The sequence below is a fragment of the Miniopterus natalensis genome, chromosome 1, assembly GCF_054644295.1.
Source record: "Miniopterus natalensis isolate mMinNat1 chromosome 1, mMinNat1.hap1, whole genome shotgun sequence".
In the NCBI taxonomy this organism is placed as follows: Eukaryota; Metazoa; Chordata; class Mammalia; order Chiroptera; family Miniopteridae; genus Miniopterus; species Miniopterus natalensis.
In genome coordinates this window covers 165,394,747-165,413,911 of record NC_142081.1, presented here as the reverse complement: position 1 = coordinate 165,413,911, position 19,165 = coordinate 165,394,747, and the positions used below count along the sequence as shown (strand labels likewise).

Here is a 19,165-nt window from a genome sequence, read left to right as displayed (position 1 = left end):
AAGTAGGGAGAATCAGAGTTGTCATTTGAAATGATCTTGGAAAAATCTTGTTACAGTTTTGTAGGGACAACGCTGGAATGTATAATCTATACAAATGACTTATCTTGGAATTGTTGCAACAACAGTTCAATTAAAGCAGATATTTTGCTTCGTGTATGTGTAAATAATTATGGAGTAAAAACTGTATTTGCAAAAATAGTGTGAGATATAATTATATATTTAAAAAGGGCAAGTCCTTTACCAAATACAAGGAAAAATCTTCATTAGGGAGTGAACTAATTACTTCCTCATTATTAATTGTCCCTAAAACCTAGGAAGTAAACATGAAGGCTTACTGAACACTGAGCACAGGTAAAAACTATTTTTCAATGTGGTTCTTGAAGACAAATTCTGCAGTAAGTAAAAAATAGCCTTAGCTTACCTCGAAATAGATTGCCTATCTACTCATAATTCAACAACAGAATTCGAAACCTTCCTTCATACATCAAGAAAACACTAGAATTTAAGTAGTTGGTCAACATTACAATATGTAATATTTTTCAAAAACGTTTGATATTGTTTTAAGATGGTGCCTTTCCGCAAATTATGAATTTTACTTAATTGGGAAACTAAAATTTATTTTAAAAATAATTCAAAAACACTACAATGGGAAAATAAAAGTATTCTGATCTTGAGGGATTAGCAGAAAAAATTTATCAATTCATAATAAATAGCATATATTTGTATATTTCTTTACATACTTCTGAAACTAATAATTAGCACACTAAAGAGAACTAAAATTGATTACATATAATTACAGTAACTGTACCCCTCTGGTGGGAGATGTTGATAATGGGGGAGGCTACACATCTGTGTGGACAGGGACCATATGGTAAATCTTTGAATCCTTCTGAATTTTGCTGTGAAGCTAAAATTGGTCTAAAATTTTTTTAAAATGTCCTAAAAAATTGACTGCATAACGTCTAACATTAGAGTCAATTTTTAAATACTTAGAGTTAAAACTTCAGTCAGCTATTAATGTTATGTAATCAGATGTTCTCAAAAATAAAATAAAATTGTATTTGTTTCAGACTTAATTAGTAAAGATTTTCTGACGGGATAAAATAGACTATGGTGGTAGTTGAATGGTTCATAAGCAAAAATTAAGCCAATTTAAGATGACATAGCTTAGTTATATTAATATGCATTGTCTGTTCTAAATATAGGGGTTAATATTAATTTCTACCTAAAATTTATAAAGCCATTACTGCTGAGTTATAGGAAAGCTACCTGCCATTTACAAAATATTATTTAAATTAAAGCACTTCATAAACAAAGAGTTGCCGTTTTTGACAAAACAGTCTCCACCCTGACTACATTTGTGGTTAAATCCTGTGAATTTTTCCATAGTACAACCTCACACACTTCAATATAGAATAGTCACTTTTAAATTGAAACAATTACTTAAAATGGACTACAAGTACATTACTATTACTATAACTTTTACATTATTTAATATTAAGTGGAAAGTTATGGAGAAAATGTAATTTGAGTTCAAATGTTACAGGTTTCCTTCTAAGAAAATGGTAAAAAATACCTGAAATATGTCTAGTTCAGGAAGATACCAAACTTCTGGGATTTTTCCTGCCAATTAAAATATACTCACATGTAACACCTTTTCTATAAATCTGTAAAAATGCAGCTGTCTGACTCTTCTTTTTCTTCAGACTCTGCTACTAACAGCCCCTCAATATTGTGGTGGGGGCACATACGGAACTCAAATTTAAAGTCAAAATGAAACTCAAATTTAAGTGAAGTCCTAAAATAGAAGTAAAAAGCAGAAGCTCAGACAGACTCACACCTAAAAAATAATGTAGTGAGTCCAGCCAGTGTGGTTCAGCAGTTGAGCATCACCCTAGGATCCAGGAGTTAGTGGTTCGATTCCCGGTCAGGGCACATGCCTGGGTTGTGGGCTAATCCCTAGAAAGGGGCATGTAGGAGGCAGCCGATCAATGACTCTCTCTCATCATTGATGTTTCTATCTCTCTCTCCCTCTCCCTTCCTCTCTCTGAAATCAATAAAAATATATTAAAAAAAATAATAATGTAGTGAAATTACACTGCCAGTTTTTATGTGATGTACGAACCAAAGTAGAACTGTGAGAAGTACCCTTGATTTAAGAAGTTTCATTAGAATCTTTATTTTTGTTGGATTTTTCTTTTCCTATAGGTTTATAACATTTTGCTTTCCAGATTATATATATACCAAAAAATATTAAAAAGAGTTGGAACCACAAATTTAACACCAAAATGCCAAAGGGAAAGCAAAATTCAAGATTGTCACCTGAGTGTCAATCAAGCCATCTGTTCAACGGGATCATATGCAGTGTTTGTAGTGGTATGAATGTAACTAAAAAGAGAACACACACTCCCACAGATTCTACATTAGAAAGATTGTCTACACAAGTCCCAATAGTCTTTTTGAGAAATACATACAAATTAGTGTTGTTCTGAGACAGTGTTAGAAATCCCTACACCTGGAGACAGAAAATATGAAGCCTCAGGTACTAAAAGAGTGCTAAGAAGCTCTTGCCACCAGAGCACAGGCCCTCTCCATTCCCAGACTTGGCAGATTTACAGAAAGGGAGGCTCACTTTTATGCTAAGAAAGAGAAGGATCATGGCTGGACCACTTAAAGAAAATAATGACCAGAAAATTAATGATTTATGAAGCTATTTCAAGACATGGTTTTCTCTCCCTAATTTACCCTTGTATTGTCTACCCAACATTTCCCCCACTATTTGGGCTTTCTTTTGCTCTGAATAATCAAAATAATCTCCACTGCAACCAAAATGCTTCACATTCAATCACCTCCTTTATTCAAATGTAGTCTCCCAAAAGTATATATGATAATGTCATTTACTAATTTGAAGAGGACTCATTTATAATTAGAAATTGCTTAACCCACGAAATTATCAGTCTTGTGATAAAAAAATAAACTTTAGCAATGTAAAGCTAATATCAACAATTTGAGGAATTATGAAAATATGTTTCACTGACACTGAAATTCAGACACTGAAATTCAGATATAACTTCAGTTTGGGATTATTTAATTAAAGGTACTGTATGTCTCTTTATATTTAATACTAATTAAACTATATTTCAAAAATCTGTCATCACCTTTGAGAGCAATTATAACTTGATGGAATCTAAAAGAGTAAAACAAGGCAGGTCGTGAAAATGGACTCTTATAGGCAGAGGGGACCCACTTTTCTTCTCTTTCATGTTTTGATTTGGAAACTATGAAAATATTGTCATGAAGCAAACAAATATATAAATTTGCTTCCTTCCCAGAAATATACAGAACACTAGAAAAACAAAACCACCAACAAAACCATTAATGGATGTGAATGCATCCATGGCAAATATTGGAATTAGGTGCCTAATATTCATCACTCTAATTATATGGTTATCTGATCATATAACTAATAATAGTTAAAGACACTCATAAGAAACACGGCAACTGCCTGAAGATGCTAGCTAAATAACTGGTTTTATGTTTCACACTTAAAACAGACTTGCGAACCCCCAGTTGTCCACGCTCCTGTAATGTTTCCTGTCTTCTGTTGTAAATGACCTTCGCACTGGCAGCTTAGTGGCTCCAGTTAGAACAAACGGTGAAGTGCCACTGACCGCATGGTTATGTGATTAGAAAGCTGGCCTGGAAGAAGAGGAAAACTGGCCACGAGCAGGGAAATGGACTGTCAAGGCGGCTGCCGCTAGAAGACCTCACAAAAGAAAGGGAAAAATCCTATGTCTGTGTCATAGATGTTGACACTGAAATTGGGGAAAATAGATGCTTCTCACAGTGAATGATGACAGCGCGTCAGATTTTTCAGTGCTTACTCGAGAAGACTGCAATGCGGTGAAACTACACTGGAAGATTAAACATTAGGCCTGTTGAAGGGAAATGGTGATAGAATGGAACAGGCTCCACCACGTTCTTTCATCAAGCTGGTGAAAGTCAGCATCACCAAATACCCGTGGGTTTCCTTACTTGTGCATGCCATTGTGGGTGGATCAGACTCCCTCCTGAAATAATCCTTTTCACAGACACAAGAGGTTGAAGCTTCCTCATGGGTGTAACTGTGAGGTGGACATTTGCTGCAGCTCTGGCTGTGAGGTGAGGCTTTGAAGAACCCAGGTCTGCACACTGTCAAAAGAAATAAGAGACTAAGCTTTTCCCTGGAACAGATGCAGGGTTTGTTTTGTGAGTAATGTCATTATTTTGACTAGTAGACACAGATTACAGATAACACAAGCTTTGCATTAATTTCAATTTTTTTCATAAGCTTCTGAATCATAAAAACCAGGCTATTCATTCAGATAATCAAATGTGTACTTTAGGTTTTTAAATTAAATGTGTTTGAAACGTTACATACATTTAGTAACTTTTTATGCTACAGGAGCTTACAAGAAATTATAACAGGTAGTAAATACTTATTTGTATTTAAAACGGAAGCAGCGCTTTGAATATAATTTTCGTTTCCTCTATTAATACATCTTATGTCGAAGAAATGCAAATTTGCCACTATGCTCATAAAATGGTCTTATGCACGGTAGGTGCTCAAAATTTTGTTATTAAATTAATTAATTAATTAGTAGGTGCTAAAGACTTTAAAATTCTGTTAGATTGGGGATGATGCATGAATGAGCTGGTGCATTATTCACATTATGCTGATTTCTGGAGGAGTTAGATTTTAGGCATTTGTTTTACCTTTTACTCCATTGTAGATTTTGTTTTTCAATTCAACAGGCATCTATTCTAATATTGTTCATACTTATACATATTATAATGATCCATAAAAGGTAGAAAGTGTGTCTTATTTTATTTTGCATTCACAATACTTATCACAGTGTTTGCCCACAGTAGGTGTTCCTAAGTTGTTATAGAATGCACAAGTAAATTAATGGCATGGCATAAAGACTGTAATTGAACTATTTAGAATCACAGGAAGAAAATGTTCCCTGATATTTTTGTTAAGATTTCTAGGTTGGTGCTCAGGTAAGTAAGTGCTAAAGAAGTAAATCTTTTTATTCTGTTCATTCCCTAAACTTTTGTGTCTCTTTTTCTTCTCAGTGGCTAATAAAGTCAAACTTCAATATTCCAATTGCCCAGTGTGAGCAATTTGAAGACCAATAGAAGCCAAGCTGACGGCTTGATTCCTTTTAGGGCTTAGTTTACATAAAGCTAATAACCATCTATGTTTTTTTCTATTTTTAAAATTCACCGTATATATATTTAATAACATTTATTCATGAATCAATAACCATTTGCTAACACCCAAAGGCCAACTTGTATTTCAATGACAGTTTTTGACAGACATAACGAATGAGGGGTAAGGTTCCCGTGCCGTAAGTGATCTGGGATTTTAGTAATCCATGCTAAGGTGTTCTTCCATCACCACGAGTAATCAGGCCCTGACAAAAATGAGAAGGTACCTTTTCAATAGATCTAATTATAGCGATAATAAAGCCTTAATGCTCTTATGATTTCAGAGAGAATGTGAAGGTATTTGAAAGATAAGAGCTTTTTGATAGTATTAAGGGCATTCTTGTAGTTAAGTGATTAGGAGAAGATTTAAAATATTATTTTTCTTATAATAGGATTGTTGTAGCAGCCAGTACCATCCTTAGGTAAGTTATCCAATTTTCTTCTTTTATCCTTTTATCCCTACTTTAAACACTTTTTTGCTTTCAAAGACATGAAGTGCCAATCCACTTATTCTACGTAGTTGAAATTCAGTTATCATTCATAAAACAAAAGTCATATCTTCTCTTTTTAATGAGTGCCTTTTAACTTAAAACTTTATATGATATCGTGTATAAAACTGCTGTTCAACTTTGGAAATAGGAAACAGTATAAACGTAAGTAAAAAGTTGATCAATGTATCTTTCTGTTCAACAGTCTAACAAAATTCTCTCAGCAGGTGTGCTAGGCCAGAAAAGGTGCTTGGTACTGGGTTACGGAGGTAAACAAGACAGCAATGGCCCTGCCTTTATGAGTCCTAAAGGTATTTCATAAATAATTACAAATATGATGATGCTAGGAAAGAGAGCTATGGCAGTGAGATTCAACATCTAATTTAGGCTGGAATGCCAAAGAAGACTTTTCTAAGGAAGCTGAATCTCTGCTGAGTTATAAAAGATTAGTATCCAACTTGAATAGGACCAAAAAAGGCACAGAATAAATGGGCAGATTGAGGAAGCTAAAGAACTGATCAGACAGATAGCAGTAATAAAGTGGCAGAGATTCAGTCAGAGAGGAAAGAAGACAACAGGTCACAAACACCTTATAGCTATTATGTGGGGCTTTAATTTATGAATAAAGAGAGGTCATTACAAAGTTATGTGCAGGGAAATAATACGATCAAAGTGGTGATAAAGACATCATTTCACAGCAGCAGAGGTAACAGACTGGGGAGGAGCAGGCAACTGGCCCTTTTGTTTCTATTGCACTGATCAGAAAGGAACTCTGTTGGACAAGAGTAGTTCCAACGGTCATAGATAAGAGTAGGTGAATTCTGGAAAAGTGAAATAAACAAGATCTCGTGGTATTTAATGGGTCAGATGAGTAAGAAATCCTAAGAACGACTCTAAGGTGGTTGACAAGCTGCACAGGAAAGGCTGGTGCAATTTTCTCATAGAAAACACTTGATATAAAATGTGTTTTGGGGAGTATAATGATTATGGTTAAAGCATTATTTAATTTGAGGTTAGCTGAAGAAATCCAAACACAGGCATAGAGAGGAAAACTGTGGGGTTCAATGTCATCCAATAAAAATATCACATTTCACTGTCTTCAAATCACGGTCCCAAATCCAAATGTGACATACAATGCTATTAGACAATCTTAGTACTGCTTTTTTAGTTAACTTCGGTTCCTAGGATCAGCATGATTATTTTGTAACTTCACCTCTTTCTTCTAAATCCTTACAAGCTTGGTTCCTTTGTGACTCCTAGCTGGTATACTTGTCTGCGTGCTGAGAAAACAAAAGTCATCAGAGAGGAGATTCATTATTTTCTACCACCAAATCTTCAAACCTCTATACGCCTTTACCTACCCCCTTTACCTTTGTTCCTGTTATAACAGAAATGTGTCCTTGCTCCTATCTTTATTTGAACTTTATTTGAATTAGGAGCCCCATATTTAGTCTCTGAGAATAATCTTTCAAGCGTCTATTACCTTTTTTGCATGCTCAGGCTCTCTCTCTCTCTCTCTCTCTCTCTCTCTCCCCCCCCCTCCCTCCCTCCCTCCCTCCCACATACACACCTAGTCAGTCATTCATACGAGCCCAAAACAATTTTCCAGAACTCTGGAATGAAAACAAAGTGAAACATAACAGATATCTTAATTCTCCCTGTAGCTACCAAACAGTTTTGTTTCCCTTCAGAACATAGTTTCTTAAATTATTTTCCATACGTGCATCCTTAGCTCCTCATTTTAAATCACACACTGACACACTCCACTCCACTGAAACTAAACTAAAACTGCTTTTGTTAAGACTGCAGTCGTCTGCTGCCACACTTCTCAGCAGCATTTGATCAAGTCTTCTTTTGAGAAATTCCAGTTAATTTTACCACAAAATGCTAGCATAGCCTACATATTTCCACACACTATGTAAGAAACCCTTCAAATGTGGTTCCCTGCAACACTCACCATCTCCGTCCATACTGACCCACTTATAATGGCCTGCACTTGAAGAACTTCTCTACCTGCCTCTAAATGTTGCAGGAAAAGCATTCTAGGTCAAAAGACAGAAAGTGAGAGCCAGGAAAAATAAACAGTGTGGGATCGATCATCTACCCATATCTATCTATCTATCATCTATCTATCTATCTATCTATCTATCTATCTATCTATCTATCTATCTATCTATCTATCTATCTATCTATCTATCATCTATCTATCTATCATCTATCTATCTATCTATCTATCTATCTATCTATCTATCATCTATCTATCATCTATCTATCATCTATCTATCTATCAATCTATCTATCATCTATCATCTATCTATCTATCTATCTATCTATCTATCTATCTATCTATCTATCTATCTATCTATCATCTATCTATCTATCATCTATCTATCTATCTATCTATCTATCTATCTATCTATCTATCATCTATTATCTATCTATCTATCTATCATCTCTCTATCATCTCTCTATCATCCATCTATCTATCTATCTATCTATCTATCTATCTATCTATCTATCTATCTATCTAATCTATCATCTATCTATCATCTATCTATCATCTATCTATCTATCTATCATCTATCTATCTATCTATCTATCTATCTATCTATCTATCTATCTATCTATCTATCTATCTATCATCTGTCATCTATCTATCATCTATCTATCAATCATCATCTACCTATTATCTATTTCTTATTTTTTGAGTTCACTCTTTCTGTAAAGCACTGTGACAAGGAATGTCTGCATGGTAGTGAGAAAATAGCAATTATACTCCACAGCCTGAAGTTACAAGATATTTGGGGAGACATAAAATAAACAAGTAATAATAAAAAGGAGCAAAACTGACTTTTTACATTTTAATCATGACAAGAGCAAAGTTGTTTCACATGATACTTGTACATTACCTAAATATTATTTGGAAAATACTATGCAAATCCATTGAAGTTGGGCAAGAAGTAGGAGGGGAAAATGCATACTACATTGATATGATTCATAAGACCACTCTGGCACCCCGTGGAAGGAAAGAAGTAGCTGTTATTCTCTCCATGCTTCCTGGCTCTCTTTAAGTGCTACCTCGCCCGTGATGCTTGTGCAGAACCCCACTGTTTACATATTCTTTCCTTACACATCCTTTGGAACTTTGAACCGTTTATTTAGTGTCTCTCTTTGCAGATAGCAAATTTTTGTCATACTTTTATGCGTATAAATCCTCATTTGTTCCCAACTCATATACACATTCTGGAATATGGAATCTGCCCATTGGATATTCATCATGTAGCACAGTCCCTGTAGTGAGTACATGCTCATCACTATTTACTGGTGAGGACAGTACATTTGTGTATTCAGGGTTTAAATGACATATTAGAAACTCAATAAAAGCTGGCTAACATGAATTATTTAAATATTAAGTGCAGGCAAGTACAAAATAGTATGTATTACATCTGCACTTGCTACTTTAGTTTTTCAGAAACTATAAACACTGTGGGTTTCATATTTACTACTTCAAAAACAAGGATTTTAATGACATATATTAAAATACAGTTTTTAAATCTAACAAGAACAAAAGCATGTCATCAATATAAAATGAATGAGACTTACATTTGTTAAATTTTGGAAAGATGCTGTATAATCTGATTAGGAACTTTTTCTTAAGTCCTCAAAATTATCAAAAATTGTTAAACTGACAATTTAGGATGTTGTTTTCACATTTTTAAAATTGTCAATTAAATTATTTTTAGTGTTTCAAAAATATTTTACCTTTAAAGATCCATTGCACTTGGAATACCTACGTAAATTAATTTTACAATTCAGTAAACACTCCAGAAGCATGGTCACCAAGAAGATTAAAAAGTGAGGTAATGTAGAGAACACTGTTTTAGTAATTTAGAATTTTATAATTTTCCCCATTAGAATTAAAATGCATAGACCATTTTAAATAAACATTTTTAAATATACAAAAAAGGAAATGAAAATAAAATGCAGACTGTTGCCATCTATAGTGTTCAAGATATAACTGACTTTCAAAAGAGTTATTGAATTTATCCAACTATGCTTTATTAAGAATGACAGAAAATCACTATGAACAAGATTTTTACCACAGTTTCATCATATGTGAATTATCAGAGGACATAAGCCAAGTCAAATTTGTTTTTTAAATAGATATTTCAAAATGAGGTACCCACAGATAGTTTAGTCCAGTTCAAAATATGGGTTGATTAAGAAAAGCAACACAATACAACCTGCTATAAGATAATTACAACTCAAAGTGCATCCAAAAATATTCATACCAAAATTCAACTATGACAGCATATTTATCCTCATATTTAAAATATATGTTCAGTGTAAAAAATAAGTATTGGGTTAAAAAACTGATACCATTAAAATAGATTTTAAACTAGGAACTCTAAAATTTGGCACTGCCTCTTCAGTGCTTGCCAGTAGAAAAAGGAGAAATATCCTATTTAAGAATTTAAAATGTCTAGCTAATTAAAATATAAGTTTAAATTACTAAAAGCAATAAGGCTAACTCTAATATTGGAAAATAATATCACAGAATACTATTGATAAATACATTAAATCTCTCTGTATAGATATATTTTTAGCTCAGGCTCACCAAATGTTGATATAAGCTCAAAAAGTTTATATGATATTTATAAATGAAGAATAAAATTAATTAGGTTATGTATCCTTCACATATTCATTCATCCAAAATATGTAATGAGCCAGGCTTATGTGTCATGAACAGTACTGAACATTGGACATAACAATATAATTAAGGGATGTTCACTGTTATTATGTCATTAAACTACTTAGCCATGTAAGGTGATTGTTTGTATATTGTCTGGCACATATCTAGATAGTCATTAATTGCTTAATGCTGCTGAATATTAATAATCCAAATGAAAAGGTGACCAATTCTAATACTGACATCCCTCCTGTAGTTTAAGTTGAGAAATCAGAACTTCATTTAGAATTTAGAAGAGCAGAATATCATTAGTAAAATGTATTTTGATAAATATCACTTCCTGCTTTATTCCTAAGGTTAGAATTTATATACTTTATAACTAATAGAAAAGGTAGAAAGTATGCTTAAAATTTAAAATATACTGAAGATATTCTTGACAACATCATAAGTGAAATAAGTCAGACAGAAAGAGTTAAGAACCATGTGACATCACTCAGATGTGGGATATAAAGCTGAAAGCAACAAATAAACAAACAAGAAAAACAAATGAAAAATCAGACAGACAACAGTATGGTGGCCACCAGAGGAAGTGGGGCGACAGGACCAGTCAAGGGTAGAGGGGATCAAACAGAACGAGATCTGACACTGGGTGGTGGACACACAGTGCAGTGTACAGATGATGTACCATGGAACTGTACACTTGAAACCTATAAAATCTCATTAAACAATGTCACCCCAATGAATGTAATTTAAAAATATACTGAAATAAATATATATAGCTATAACCCATTGACAAAACAACTAGAATGGAGTGTTCGTCGTGTTCAAGAAAAGCACAGCAATTCAATGATTATTTCTGTCAAAATTATTCCTTGACAAATGATGTGGCTTCCTAAAATATAATTGTTAAGCTATCTGATTTCAGTTTTACAAGTCAAATTGCAAGTCTTGCAGCATATTTACAGAAAGACATTCTGCAGTTATGTGATAGTATATCTCCCCACCTTGGCTACATGAACATGCTTGAGATAATAGTAACTAAACCACGAGGCTCATTTTGGCTTAGAATGGACAGACACATGGCCCTTACGCTGTGGAAGATTATAAATCACAATATTATTCTTTTATGTTTATCTAACTCAATCTCTACTAAAATAAAAGCCAAATAATTTCAGCAATACTTCAAACAAATAAATGTGAATCGATTCAGATGATAGGTGCCCTCCAATAGAAGTGTGTAGGACATGTATGAGAGTGTATGTGTGTGTGAGAAAACACTTTTGATACTGTATTTGGGTACATATTTTCCATGTCATCAGAAATTTTAATTAGATAAAGATTTCCAGGTTAGCAAGGTATATTTCTGCTGTTAAAATGAACAGAATCGAAAAGAATATATTGAAAGACTAGGAAAATTTGTTATAAAATGTTTGAATTAAGCACTATACTTTCTCTAGTCCACAAACATTATCCCTATGTTTTCATATATATAAACAAAAGGTATCTATCTAAAAATGAGTTAATCTTCACAACAAATACTGTATGTAGCTGTTTTAGTATGTCATTTTGGTCTATGAACAAATGGCACTTTTGAACAGTCTCACAATTTAAATTCTTCCTACATAAGGAAGTATCAGCTATCAAATATGTCTGAAGAATCTAGTTCTCATTGAATTTTTAGTTTAGAAGAGCACAAAATTGAAATTAGGTTAAATCAAATTGAATGGCTTGTTAATTTTAAATGGTAAATCTGGTACTTCCTTTTATTACCCCTTCAAAGGGTGAAAGCATTAAAGTCAAAAAGTCCAGGGCGATGGCTGAATTATTAAAGCATTGAGAAAATGGACTTTTACACTGTTCTTTTTGGGGCACTTAATTGCAAGTATTTTCAATGTAGTTTCATGGGTTGATTGAATATCCAAAGTGTATAATTCCTTTATGTTTTCACAAGCAAATTTCATGTTTATAGTTATTTTGTAAGTTTTGAGAAAAGCCAGAAATCCATGTTTTTGAGAATGGATTTATTATGGAAAATTGTTTGAGTGGAGAGATCTGTGGATAAGTACTAACTCACTAAAAACCTTAACACAAAGTTTAGTATTTGTTTATTGATAATAAAACATACATTACCTCCTCTAAATTGGAAGAAATCTAAGTACTCCACTGAGAGTTGTTTTCTCATCAGAAGTAAGGATCATTACACTGTGCAGCTGATTAAATATGATGTCATCTAGGCCTTTTCACCTTGTTTCATACTGTATATGATGAAAAATTAAATACTCATGAAATATCATGAAATACTCTTGTATCGGCTTTTAGTGTTTCTTCTTCATTATTCAGTGTTCAATCATGTGCTTCTCTAAACAACATTCATGATAATATGAATGTTTATTGCCTTGAGAGGTGGGATGTACAGTTTAAATATTATGCTGAAAAATTTATTTCTGTAATTGAATGAAAAGCTTATGGGCCATTTATTTGATTTGAAGTATCCATTATCTTTAGAATCAGGTAGTGAAACCCAGTTTGTTTAACTCATATCTCTATGGTCATAAAATAAGTCCAGTTATGGATCATGACGTGAATATGTTCCAGTTAATGCAATAAAATTTCTATGAAGGGACAAAAGCATCCAACACAACATTTGTTATGAAAGTAGATGTGCGGTCTGACTCGGTGTCAGCCTTGACAGCTAAGGTAAAATTTTTGTTTTCCGTATGAACATTTCTCCTTGTACCAGTGGGCATTTACAACTTAGTTCACTGATTTAGAAGACAATACTGTCTGTGTAACAGAATTATATTTCCTTTCATATTAATGAAGAAGTACAGAATAAATATGTACTGTTTTGGGACAAAGGATAAATCATTATATGTAGTATAAATGCATTAGTTATTACATTTTCTCCTTAAAAATCAAGCAACAACCACAACAAAAGGTAAACTTATTCCTGAGTCCAGTAAGAGAATTACTGCCCAGACTGATTAAAATCTGAGATTTACAACATTAAAAATGCAGTACTTTAGAAAGCATAGACAGACATAGAAGGATTAACTGTAACAAGTGTCCAAAAACAATAATTTGCCTTAAAACAAAAAAATACATTTTAAAATTGCCCTAGTTGAGAAAAAGTATGCTTGGAATATAAGATATGACACATTTGTAGTTATGAGTACACACACAATGAAGGAAGAGTCAGAGAAAACATGGGATATACAGTTGTTCTAAATCTGTTTTCTCCAAATTGTACACTGAAAATTAAAATGAATTAAGTCATTTTGCAAATGATCAATCCATATCTATAAAATGTTCTTTTGAATTGAAAGTCTGTGAATTAGCAAAAGCAGCTGGATAATGCAGTTCATTTGGCAAAAGCAGTCATCTATTTGTCCCTAATTTTCAGTGTGCAAGTGTCCTACTGGGTCTCAAATTAAACAATTTCAGATGTCAACATTTAGGGGGTAATTTTTTATTCACAGAATGGGAAATTTGTGACCAAAATAATTTGGTAAAGACTGTCCTTTACCTTATTTCTAAAACCTTCACCCAGGCAAACTCTCAAATATATTTCATGGCAGCAAATCTTATGTTTATTTGTACATGGTTAGCTCATGTATATTTTCTTCCTAGTTTAATATAATCAGTGCTATAGAATTATTCAGTCATACCGGAGTTTACTTTCATGGCCTTGTTATCTGGGAATCTCAATTTCACACCCAGAATGGGTCTTGGCTTTTTTTCAGAAGCCAGAACAAGAAGAAAAACGAAGCCAGAAAAACAGTAACTCTAGATGGCTGATCTCAAGGGGTGATCAGAAAGCAGATTCTTTATTTCGTAATATAAAAACGTAGACTTTAAGGTTATAATCTTAACCCCAATGAGATTATATTTTAAAGCATATTCCTTCCTCACTGTCCCTTTATGACTACCACTGTGCCACCATCGCTCCAAACATTCTCTTTTTTATAACCACATGACAGAGAGATAGCAGCAGCCACGCCAGTAAAACAAAGGGACATATTTTCAGCACGCCCACTAGTGTCAGTCAGATCATTTAATTAGCAAAATAATAGCAGTACTCCGATTGCCATTTTACAGATTCGAGGCTAAGCAACAGCCTAAATTGTTACCACCAGCCAGCAAGCGGGGAAGCTGGGCTCATACGGCTCCGCTCTCCCACCGCTGCTCCGGGGCGTCCCCGGCAGGTCCCGAGGCGCTGGAACCGGCCACTCTGCCCGATTAACAATCCTCAAGGACTGCACACTACGGAGGACATTTCAAGCGTAATTCTGTGAAACCTCAGGAACCCAGACTGCTATCAGCAGGATTTGAATTCGCTACTTTTTTCCCTACTGTGTTCTCCATAGTGCCTGTTCCTCAGTTCAGTCCATGTGGCCACAGGCCATCTTCTCTTTGGTTAGAGAAGCAAGGACTTCGAGGTCACACAGCAATGTCATATTGTACCCTTATGGCCCTTGAGAGAAGATGCTTTACAGCCTTGAGGCTAAATTTCCTTAGCTGTAAAATGGTACCTTCTGTAAGTAAGGCACAACAGTATCTTCTTTACCTAATCGTAGGGTTTGACTGGAATATATGCATATGTATGTACAACACGTAACACACACACATATAACCCACATATGTGATGCACAGCGCTTAGCGGACAATAAGCAGTCAGTAAACGTTAGCTCTTTAAATTATAATTACCCTGATTAAGACGCCAATGGGAATACCGTTTTAGCTGCCTCTGTGTCCATCCACTTCAATTGGAGTTATATCTCAGTCACAGCGCTACAGAACTAACTGGAGATGACTTTAGAAGCGAATGCCATGTCTAACACAACAAGCACACACACTGTGCTGGCATATAAAGCTCAGCGGTGCCCGGCCCGGCTGGCTCAGCGGTTGAGCGTCAACCTAGGATCCAGGTGATCAGGGTTCGATTCCCGGTCAGGGCACATGCCCGGGTTGCGGGCTCCATCCCCAGTTGGGGACGTGCAGGAGGCAGCTGGTCAATGACTCTCTCATCATTGATGTTTTTATCTCTCTCTCTCCCTCTCCTTTCCTCTCTCTGAAATCAATAAAAATACATATTTAAAATAATAATAATAATAATAAAGCTCAGCAGTAACTCTTCCCATCCCACTTTGTTTTCCCATTGAGAGAACCACACATAACACTTAAGTGACAGTATAAGGCGAGGCTTCAGAAAGATACCCTAAAGTCTAAATGAAGGAACAATTTCACCCTAGCCGGTCTGGCTCAGCGGTTAGTGTCAGCCCACGGACTGAAGGGTCCCAGGCTCCAATCCCAGCCAAAGGCATGTACCTTGGTTCCAGGCTAGATCCCGGGCCCAGACTCGGGCAACCAACTGATGTCTCTCTCTCATCGATGTTTCTCTCTCTCTCTGAAAAAATAAACAAATTTCAGGACTCTTAACTATTTAATCAAGGCACAAAGAGATTAAATAACCTGCCAAAAATCACAGAGAAATTTAGGACTAGAATTTTGTTCTCTGATTCCAATATAATACTTTTACAGTTACATTATTAAACTAGTCTCAAAAGAATAAAAACTTGCTTTTAAGGCAAAAATAAATCTCACAGAACCATGTCACAGAAAGCTTTTTGTTTTTCTGTTAGCTTTTAAGTCTTCCACTGTTTCTGTTACCACATATATCTCAGAATATTTCACTATTGTTTTTATTAATATCTACTCCAGACTTAACTGGTCACCACACTATAAGCATGGACTGAAAACAGTCTCAAAATTGATATAAACAAATTCAAAATATTTCATTAGAATTTTTTAAAATTTAAGAGGTTTCCATATTACAAAGTTTATCTTTTTAGTACAATCAGACATAAACTTTTTTTAAATTAAGTTTTGAGAGAGAGGAAGGGGGAGAGAGAAATATTGATGTGAGAGAGAAACATTAACTCATTGCCTCCTGTATGTGCCCTAACCAGGGATCAAACCTTCAACCTAGGTATGTGCCCTGACTGGGAATCGAACCTGCAACCTTCCTGTGTATGGGACAATGCTCCAACCAATTGAGTCAACTGGCCAAAGCCAGACATAAACTTTTATTTAACGTATCAGTAAGCGTAGTACTGGAAGCGCTAGGTAAACATACAAAAAAATAAGTATAAGAAATAAATATCATAAACTATTTTAATATTAATAGATATTTTAAATATAAGGGCTGTAGTGTTTTACATAAATTTTACAATGAATCATTTAAACATTAAGCAATATATCATGAACATTAAATATAAATGAATACACCTGTCTGCAAACCTCAAAAATTAATCTATGGGCAAAATCTGAAGAGAAAAAAAAACACACACAAAAAAAGAAAACCAAACAAACAAAAAACACCCTATTTTTCAAAAGCAAGATGTGTGTTGTTATATTAGAACTGAGAGTCTTCCGTTCTGTGATCAAGATTGCCACAGATTTGGCCCTGAGCCTACAGAGAAAGAGGGATTCTCAAATTATGATGTGGTTTGGACAATTGGAGTAATTTGTGGTTAGGAAATATGACGTTTGGGAGAACTTATTTGGATGATTTATGTCATATGTGTTTGCTCTACCCACATTTTAGTACTCTAGTCTAAAGTAATAAGAAGTTACAAATGTTCTTAAGAAGCAACTAAATATTCTTGATTTTCATTTATATACGCACATAATTAGCAAGATTTTTTTATATTTGTAAACTATTTCTCAGGCACACAGCATATTTAAAGTTAAAAATGGAATCATTTTTAATTCTAATAAATCATATTTCATATGAAGTGAAGTATTTCAGATAAAGACTCCTAAGCTCTTCTGAATCACAAAGTGTGTGTGTGTGTGTGTGTGTGTGTGTGTGTGGTTTCTTTATGATAACTGTCATTTGCCTAGAAACAAACATTAACAGAATCAACTGCTACACCGTTTAAAACTTTTGGAAAGCTATTTCAATAATTAATCTTTGCCTAGTCTTTTAAATTATTTTAATATGCATTACAATTTTGTCATGAGAAATTGAAAGAGTTCCGGCGAAAACTGCTTTTCATACTTACCTGCACAATGAAAGTGAGTATTTGACATTTACTGACCATCTACTATCCCCCAGGTCCCGTGGTCAATGCCGTGCATGTGTCACAGAGGGCCTCCCGCCCGCCCCTTTCCTCGGGGACCCTCCTTCCTCCCTAACTCTACATGCCTTTCCCCCGCCCGCCTCCCGCGCCCAGGGTCCCCGAAAGCCTGCTCCTGCGATTCCTGTGCCCTTCGGAGGAGCGACCCCCTGCCCCTCCCCGGCCTCCTCCATCCCCCTCGAGCCTCCAGCTCTGGAAACGCACGCTGCTCCCGGGACACTCGCGCCCGGTGGCGCTGGCGTCTGCCACACGCTGTCCTGCCAGTGGGGCTTCCACGCGGGAGCGGCGCCTTGCCCGTCACGGCGCTTTGCAGGCCGTTCTCCTCGTGGCAGGCTTCATTTCCAAGCAGCGGCCGCTGCGCGATCTCCTACGGTAGCATCTTTTTAAAGCCCGCTTTTCTGAGGGGCAGAAGGGCAAGAACACTTAAGGCCCACTGAGCCAGCTTCCATTACACGACACGGTTATCGACAGTCACCAAGGCCTTTGAGAGCAAAGGCAAAGGCGAGGCCTGAAACGGAGAAGGGTTTTCATCGCCTAGTCCCCACTGCGTTTCCTCCCAGTGTGTACGTTTACGGTTTTGTGTTTAAGCTTCTACCCAAAGTGAAGAAGGCTGAGCTCGTGAAGAAAGCTTTACGGAAACGCCAGCCCTGAACTGCGCTGGTCCTGACCATCCGAGTCACTGTCGCTCGGGTCTGTCTGCTCAGCAGGGCAGCAAGAGTGAACCTTCGTGTTCTCCAGCCACAGCCCCCCATCCACCTCCCACCGCGGGCCACCCGCACGTCACGCGCAGCCCGCAGCAGTCAGCGCGGCTGTCCCCGCCGCTATCTGGGCTTCTCGGGGTCAGAGCCGCCAGAGCTGGATTTGCGGAGCTCTGGTTCTGAAAATCTTTATGCAACTTAGCTTTCCCCTTCATTTTAAATTTCAGAGTCCATCGAAAAATTATTTTTTTGTTAGCATGTAGTTGTAACTCTCAAAAGAACACACATCTTTGGGACTTAAACCAACAAAAAAAAAGTCTAAGATCTCGAACGGATTAAAATTTGCTAGGGGTGCTGAACAACCTGAGGTCAGTCCTGGCACTGCCTCTAATGTGTTCTGCATCTTCCAAGGAGGCTGTTGTTCTTTTGTGTCCTAATTCTCTGAGAATATTACAGGATGGGGGTTTTCTGTTTCTTCCCTGGTCTCCTGGGTTCTTGTAGATAACTGATGATTTTCAATGAATTTTATAAATATACATCTCATCAATAATTATACTTGGCATACTCAAAGTCAACATTCTTTCATACTTTGCTCATGATTTCCATCTATTTTTCATAGTGGTAAGCAAAAGAATTCTCTGTATTTTAAAATATAATTAAAAGAGTAATCTTGACCCTTTCTAAATCAACTCTGCCATTGAAATAGCTATCTGGAGTACTGAGTCTTGCAAGGCAATTTGTTAATAACATATGATCTGAGCTCTGTGGTTGTGAGGAACAGGTTTAAATGTCATCCAGTTCACCCAATATTTACATTACAGAAAACTTCTGTGCCTCCTAATGCACATGTATAAGTGACGTAAGACTTTTAGTTGGTGTAACAGAACCAGCAGA

General features: G+C 35.6%; 1 protein-coding gene across 1 annotated transcript in view; it reads right to left on the bottom strand.

The window, feature by feature from the left end:
* EPHA5 (EPH receptor A5) overlaps positions 1-7,711 on the bottom strand; it is a 147,612-nt gene extending 139,901 nt beyond the window's left edge. The window contains exons 1-2 of the mRNA XM_087827578.1: positions 7,699-7,711; positions 4,036-4,191 (exon numbers count right to left, since the gene is read on the bottom strand). Of these exons, the coding sequence (XP_087683704.1) occupies positions 4,036-4,191; positions 7,699-7,711 (169 nt within the window). The remainder of the gene's footprint in view (positions 1-4,035; positions 4,192-7,698) is intronic.
* Positions 7,712-19,165: the final 11,454 nt, after the last annotated feature.